This window comes from Nilaparvata lugens, chromosome X (genome assembly GCF_014356525.2).
Source record: "Nilaparvata lugens isolate BPH chromosome X, ASM1435652v1, whole genome shotgun sequence".
In the NCBI taxonomy this organism is placed as follows: Eukaryota; Metazoa; Arthropoda; class Insecta; order Hemiptera; family Delphacidae; genus Nilaparvata; species Nilaparvata lugens.
In genome coordinates, this window is record NC_052518.1 from 15950790 (window position 1) to 15958521 (window position 7732).

Here is a 7732-nt window from a genome sequence, read left to right on the forward strand (position 1 = left end):
TTGATGTATGTGGCAAGCTTGTCAAGGGTATTTTTATGTTACATAGGCTAAGAAATAATATTGTTGAGCATGAGGTGATAATAAATGTTATTCTCATATTTATAGTTATTTAGCGTACGGTATTCAATTAATAATAATAATAATAATTTCTCTGGATGTTGGACGACACATCCAGAGGAGTTTATTCATAAATTCATACATACATTACATTATATTACATATTTTTTAATATAACAATATTCAGGGTTTAGAAAATGATACCTCACTATATAATATATGTGTCGAGGTTATCATCAAATTAATACTAATTTATGCTACAACAGATAATACAAAAAATCTAAAACTATATCTATTACCCTAAGCATCACCTAGTACAAAGATACTAAACCGAGGTACTATTTTCTACCTATAAATTACCTTATTTAAAAAGAATACTACTTAAATCTAAATCCTACTTACTATTAGTTCCTCACTACTTTGTATCCCAATACTGAATAACCAATGTCTAATTTTTCTTTTGAAGCTATTTAAATTTTCCTCTCCTTTGATTTCTAATGGTATTCTATTAGATATTGTAGGCCCTAAATATCCTAGTGATCTTTGCCCAAATGCTGTATTCATCCTTGGTACTTCTTGGCTGTAACGTTCTCTTATTCTAGTATTATGGCTATGATTTATGATATGGTTCCTATTTTGATATTTTTTCATATACCCTAATAACAACAATATATATAATTGCCTAACGCTGAGTACTCTATTTTCTATAAATAATTCTACAGTTGGAACCCGGATTTCCCTGTTTCCCATTATTTTCAAGATGCGTTTTTGAGTTTTAAATAATGGATCTATAAAACTGAAGTTAGCTATTAACTGAATTGTGGGGTAATTGTAGTGGCTCAATGTCACCTACACTCTTCAAGCTTCAGAAGAAAGCAGTAAGAATGATTTGTCATGCACCACCACTGGCAACTTCTGAGCCACTCTTCTTGAACTTGAAACTATTGACTCTTCCTTCTCTCTACATATTTACATGTTCGTTATATATGAGGAAGCACGCGCACAAATGTACTCTTACTGCCAACATTCACGATTGGTGAAAGCTCCTGTACACTACCTATTTGTGTAATTGTTTATTTTTATTATTTGTATCCTATTATTAATTATGCTCTGTTGTAATTTTTCAGCTACTGACGTTGTTATAACATTGTTCAATGTTTTCGGCAATAAAGATTTTGATTTGAAAATTTTTGATAGCCTACACTGAGCTGTCAGAAAAACCAGTTTCTTAACATTCTTCCTATTGTCATCTTGTCGGTGATTATCGTATAATATGATATGTTATATTTCTTATTCGACAACCTGAGCTTTTTACAATCCGCAATTGGTTGAGGGACTTGTAAACATGTGAAACCAACAAAAGAACTCAATCTAATTGTTTAACAAACATTAATACAATACTCTTTTGATGGTAAACTTTCATTTACACAGTACTGAGTAGTTTCAAGTATTCAATAGTTATGTTCAAGAAGTATAAACTCTCTTTTGTATAAATAGCATAGTTTGAAGTTTAATACTTTATATTATTCAGTATTCACCAATATTCAACTGGTTATAATATTATTGTGAAAGAAAGTATAATATATACAATACATTTTTTATAAGTTTCCCAGGTTTTTTTAACTCCGATTATCTGATTATCGGAATAGGGTCTGGTCCCAATTGATTACAATAATATTGGAGTTATACTATTGAATTGAATTTATTTATTTGCCAAAAACAAAATACAAAAAAGCTTTACAAAAAAAAATAAATATAAGCTACTGCACTTAACTAAAATACATACATACAAATTGAGGAACTGTTAATTTACTCAATTAATTATTATTATTAGAAATAATAAAGAAATGATATCCTTATTCATAATATTATAGATAATCAAGCTATTCCTTATCCAATGCCAATCCTCTATTTGCATTCTTTTAAACTTCCCTTCATGACAACCTCCCTTCATGGAGGATAGAACACAAACCATTACCATTAATAATAAAACCGATACACGGGGCTTGACTAAGTTAGGTTTACTTCAAGGAACAGTCCTTTCTCCCTTATTATTTCTGATATATTTTAAGATCTTTTAAAATTGAATATGCCAAATCACACAAAAATAACATTTGCTGATGATACCGCATTGATTTTCACAGGATTGTCATGGAGGGAAGTTTATAATAATGCAAATAGAGGATTGGCATTGGCTAAGGAATGGTTTGATGAGCATATGCTCACTTTAAGTCTCAACTCTCACTTACGAGAATCAGGTCGAGAAGAGACTCGACTCTAGTCGAGAGCATGTGTTTCCAAATGGTGACAGTCGCGGAGACTAGAATCGACTGGTCTGAGTGACACAATCTGGAAACACATGCTCTCGACTAGATTCGAATCTCTTCTCGACCGCGTAAGTGTGAGTTGAGTTTTAATCTGATTAAAACTTAATACATTGCTCTTTCTTCAACAAGGACGGGTGAGCCACCATCTGATCTGAACATAACGATGCATATTCAGACTCCCTTACATGCACAGATATGTGCCAAGCAATAGAAAAAGTAGAATCTATAAAATACTTGGGGATATTAGTTGATAGCCACTTGAAATGGAATTTTCATGTGGACTACCTAATATGAAAATTAAAATACCTACCACTTGTATTTATAAGATAAATTCAATAAATGACATAAATATCATAAGAACAATCTATCATGCTTATGCACATTCTCTATTCCAGTATGGTATAGAAATTTGGGGAGGCACTTTTGACATTCACTTCAATAGAATATTTGTTTTGCAAAAGCATATAATCAGGGCAGCCCTTGGGAGACCTAGATTGTATCCCAGAAGGAATTTGTTTATTGAGTTTGGAGTATTAACAATATGGCAAGAGTTTGTCAAGAGCATAATTTTTCATATCAATAAAAATAGAGAAAGCCTTACTTTTAATACTAACCCACACAATTTACGCCCAACAGTTAACAACTTATATAATAGATTATTTTTTATATTGACATTCAATAAACATCAGCTTCAGTATTTTCTGGAATTCTTTGCAAATAAAATCCCAATTAATTTTATTACCAGTCCTTTCTAAAAAAAAACTGAAAAATGAAATGAGTGTGTATGGGCCAAGCCATTTGAATCGACCGCGCTCACCCACGGCCATCTAGCGTGCCACTGCCATCAGCCGCTCTAAGATCGCTTAGTTCTATATGTAGTTGGCACTGTTCTCCCTGTTTTCCCCCGCCTTTTTTGCTTACCAGCTCTCTTCCGATTTGTAACTGCTTGAGGAAGCTTGGTGCCCTGACGCTTCACGGTTGTTTCTCTTTTTAAAGAAGTCATAAATGTATTACCGCTTCGCTTGTTTGAATTTAAACTACTACCGTGACTAGTTAGGGAAAGTTATTGTTAGAGTACTCCACTAAATATCTAGATTTGGATCTTCTTTGTGTAATCTCTTCACTGCGACATGGGCCCATGTATTCATCATCGCCAGTGCAAGTGAATCCTGATTATCTGAACGTGTTACTGCCTACCAGAACGAGGAGACCGCTCTTACAGTCCACTGTGAACCTGCCATACCCGAACGAGACGCCTTTAAAGGTAACAATTTTATTTTCTGAGCTACTAAGTAACATGTTTAGAAGTCCACCTCATTGGCTCTAACACGAAACCTGGTCCACCGCGGCCACATATTGGAGGAAAAGCGACCTATGAACAGTGAAAACGCTCATTTCAATTTATTCTGAGATTTCTTTGTGAGTTTTCTTGGAAAATTGTAAATTTTCGATTTGGACGCTTTCGACCACCATCTTGTATCGAAATCTGAAAACATCGATTAGTGACTTATGATATCGACTATCGAGCTGTTAACTATCAAACTTTTACACCCGGTTCGACATAACCTAAAAAGTTTTGTTTTGATTTTGAACTTCAGTGCCTAACAGTCAGCTACAAACTTTTACCGCTAACGGTGTGTTTTCTTACCACTAAACGTAGTGAATTACCGCCTATCTTTTTTTAATTGTGAATAATGATCTACAAACTATTGATTTTGAACATTTATCTTGAACTATTTCTTGTTAAATATGAACTTTTTCGGCCATTAACTTAAACTGTTCTGACCGCTAATCTGAACTTTTTCGATTGTAAATTTCAATCTGGTAACCTATTTTTCTATTTCTGTATGACTATTCATAACAACCATGGCGTCGAATTTTCCATTATTGAACAAGCTAAGAAGATTGCACCAATCGATATCTTCTCTAGCTGATAAGTACAATGAACAAGTACCTATGACTTGTAGTGAATTTTATTTAGGTCTGGATAAAAAATTTGATAAATTAATATGTGAATATGAGGCAACAGATAAAGAGTCACTATCTGAGGAAGTTATCTTGGAGTTTGCTGAACTGCAAATCCAATTCCAAACCAGATTTGATAGTATCAAGCTGGTTGATACCATTCCTAAACCTGCTGTTACCGCTAATGAACTGCCAATTAATAATTTTGTGAAACCTCAGTTGCAGATACCTACATTTTCAGGCGAACCTCATGAATGGAATGTTTTCAAAAATGTTTTTGATGCTGCTGTTCACACCAGTAAAGACTATTCCAGTGAGGCCAAATACCATCTTCTAACTTCATATTTAAGTGGTGATGCTTTGACCTTGGTTCAAAATTACGCCAACACCGCTGAATGCTACAAAGCTGCCTATGACAGCTTGCACAAACAATACAACAATATCCGGTATCAAGCATATAGTTTATATAATAAATTCGATACCTTTGTTCCTTCTACTACTCTGGCTGAAACTTTGAAAAAATTTTCTATCGAGCTCAACTCAGCCAAACGATTGCTATTTAACATGAACCTGAACCAAGCTGATTTTTTGATTACCATGATGTGCATTCGCAAATTACCGCTTTCTGTCCGCACCAAATTTGAAGAATCTATACCAGATGATCAAGTTCCCACCTTTGACCGTTTATTGAGTTTTGTGGCTAGTCAAGAAAAATCTCTGGAAGTGACCACACTAACCCGCAAATATGAACAAGTAATTAGCGCCAGCATTGAATATGTAGATCCCGTTTCTGTTAAAGCTGAACCTAGCACAAGTAATTATCAACAGAGAAAGCAGCCCTTCTCTTCAACTAAAACTGGGTATCCAATCAGTGGTGGTATTTGTGTTCTTTGTTCAGAAGGACATCAATTGTATAGATGCGACATTTTCAAAAGAGAATCAGTATCCAAACGCAATCAAATTGTAAAGCAACACAAAAGGTGCTTTGTTTGCCTAGGGTCTCACCTGAAAGCAAATTGCAACTCAAAGATTTGCTGCAAGAACTGTCGCTCTAATCACCATCATACGCTTCTGTGCAATAATGCTAACAATCTTCAATCATTACTTTTTAAAGAACAACACTCTGAACATCGGTTTGCTGAGCTGCACCAAGCACCAAATCAATATGGATGCCCGCATACCGGTACTAGCCAAAACGCAGCACACCATGCACCTCCTCCTGGTTTCAGCCCACTACCTGCGCCAACTTTTGCCACTGCCCCACCGCAACCGCCAGTAAGCTCTTATCATGTACCTTCTAGCAGCGCACCAAACCTGGCTATCAGCTCTAATCTGCCTCCTAGTTCGCCGACAGTCAACAGTTGTGCATCTCCACCCATAAGTTCAAGCCCTGCCTCCAGTGCACAATATGTAACAAACAGTTCTCTATCCTCTATACCACACACTTTTAGTGGCTGCACTCAGGTGAAGGCCGTACATGCTTCTGCTTTACTTGGAACTGCTGTCGTTACAGTCTTGAACCAATACAATCAACCCTTCTTGTTGCATGCTGTGTTGGACTCTGGTTCCATGCGCTCCATTATCACCACTTGAGCCGCCACCGCAATGGGTTTAGTTGTTGTGCCCGCTCAAATCAAACTGAATGGAATCTCTGAAAAAAGGACATCTGTCAAAGGCATCGTGCAGTTAAGAATATTGTCCGAACCTCAATTTGATATTGCTCTTTCTACCGAAGCTCTTGTATTAGATCAAATTGCTGGCAATCTTCCTGTCTTTCCGCTTCACCCCACACTAAAGAATTCGTTTGCGCATCTGAACCTTGCTGATCCTAATTTTGATGAGCCTGATGAAATCGACCTACTGATTGGTGCCGATTTATACTCCAACATCTTTATATCCGCAGAAAATTCCATTATTCCTGGTAACCCTGCCGCCTTTGCCACAATCTTTGGTTACGTTTTAAGTGGTAGATTGAATATTGAGGACTTGCCCGCACTGCTCAACGAAATGCAGCTCATTTGCACTATGTTTGCACAGGAAGCACAGCTCAACACCATCATGAACAAATTTTGGGAAACCGAAGAGGCCATCCCCGTTCGAAAAGAGACATCGCCCGAAGACGAGTTGTGTGAGAAACTGTACCAATCCACTACTTATCACACCTCTGAAGGAAGGTATGTTGTGGCACTGCCTTTCAAACCTGGCGCTCCCGCTCTGTGCAATAACCGCAGTAAGGCATACCGCAATCAGTTAGGACTACTGAAAAAACTGAGTCAATCTGATGAACTTGAAACCAAATACTCTGACTTCATGCATGAGTATCGTGACTTAGGTCACTTGAAAATCGCTGATTCCGCTGTAGATTACATCATCCCACATCACGCAATATTCAAGAAAAACGACAACACTCAAAAAATTCGAGTTGTTTTCAACGCATCTAGCAAAGACGCCAATGGGCTCTCACTTAACGATGTGTTGCTGCCTGGAGCTAAACTTCAAACAAACATAGTCCAAGTGTTAACCCGCTTTCGTTCATACCGCTTTGTCATCCTTGCAGACTGCAAACAAATGTACAGACAAATCTTGCTGAGACCTGAAGACCGCCAGCATCAACATATATTTTGGAAACCCACCCACCAAGAAAAAATTCAAGAATTTGAACTGTTAACAGTGACTTATGGAGTATCTTCTAGCGCGTATCTTGCTCAGCGTACTCTGCAACAATTAGTGGAGGACGAAGGTGAAGCTTTCCCACTCGCCAGTCAAGTACTGAAGTCGCAAACTTATGTCGACGACATACTTGGCAGAAGCAATGACCTGAATACCGCACATTCACTTATCAAAGAACTCAATGAGTTATTGTCACTCGCCTCCTTTGAATTGAGGAAATGGAATTCCAACACACCTGAGTTGATTGAGCATATGTCACCCGAATATTTGAGCAATCAGGAATGCCTGTTTGATGATACTGCAACCGCCAAAGTCCTTGGTATTGTGTATAGTCCGCTTGCCGATGATTTCTGATATTTCATCTCTGCCTTTTCTGAAAAAAGCACGAAAAGAACAATACTCGCCTTCATTGCATGAATTTATGACCCACTGGGATGGCTATCACCGCTTATTCTACTGTTTAAGTTATTCATGTGCACTCTGTGGTCTGAACGCCTTGGATGGGATGATGAAATTCCTGCACCACTATTAACTCATTGGAAATCCTTGGTTACCGCTATCAACCAGTTACACCAGATTCGCATACCAAGACTGTTAGCTAGCTCCCATTCCTCAATTAGACTGTTGGGATTTGCCAATGCTTCAGAGAAAGGATATGCCGCCTGCTTGTACCTTCATGAAGAAGTTGAAAACCGCTTTATTGATTGTCGTTT

General features: G+C 37.2%; 1 protein-coding gene across 1 annotated transcript; it reads left to right on the plus strand.

Moving 5' to 3' along the window:
• The first annotated feature begins 5954 nt into the window (after window positions 1-5954).
• On the plus strand, window positions 5955-7373 carry LOC120354514. Its single transcript, XM_039441837.1, has one exon. It carries the CDS (start codon window positions 5955-5957, stop codon window positions 7371-7373), a length of 1419 nt encoding a protein of 472 aa, XP_039297771.1.
• Window positions 7374-7732: the final 359 nt, after the last annotated feature.

What these genes read in the sequence shown, in the direction of transcription:
- LOC120354514 (XM_039441837.1), top strand. Translation starts at nt 5,955, where the DNA reads ATGGGTTTAGTTGTTGTGCCCGCTCAAATCAAACTGAATGGAATCTCT.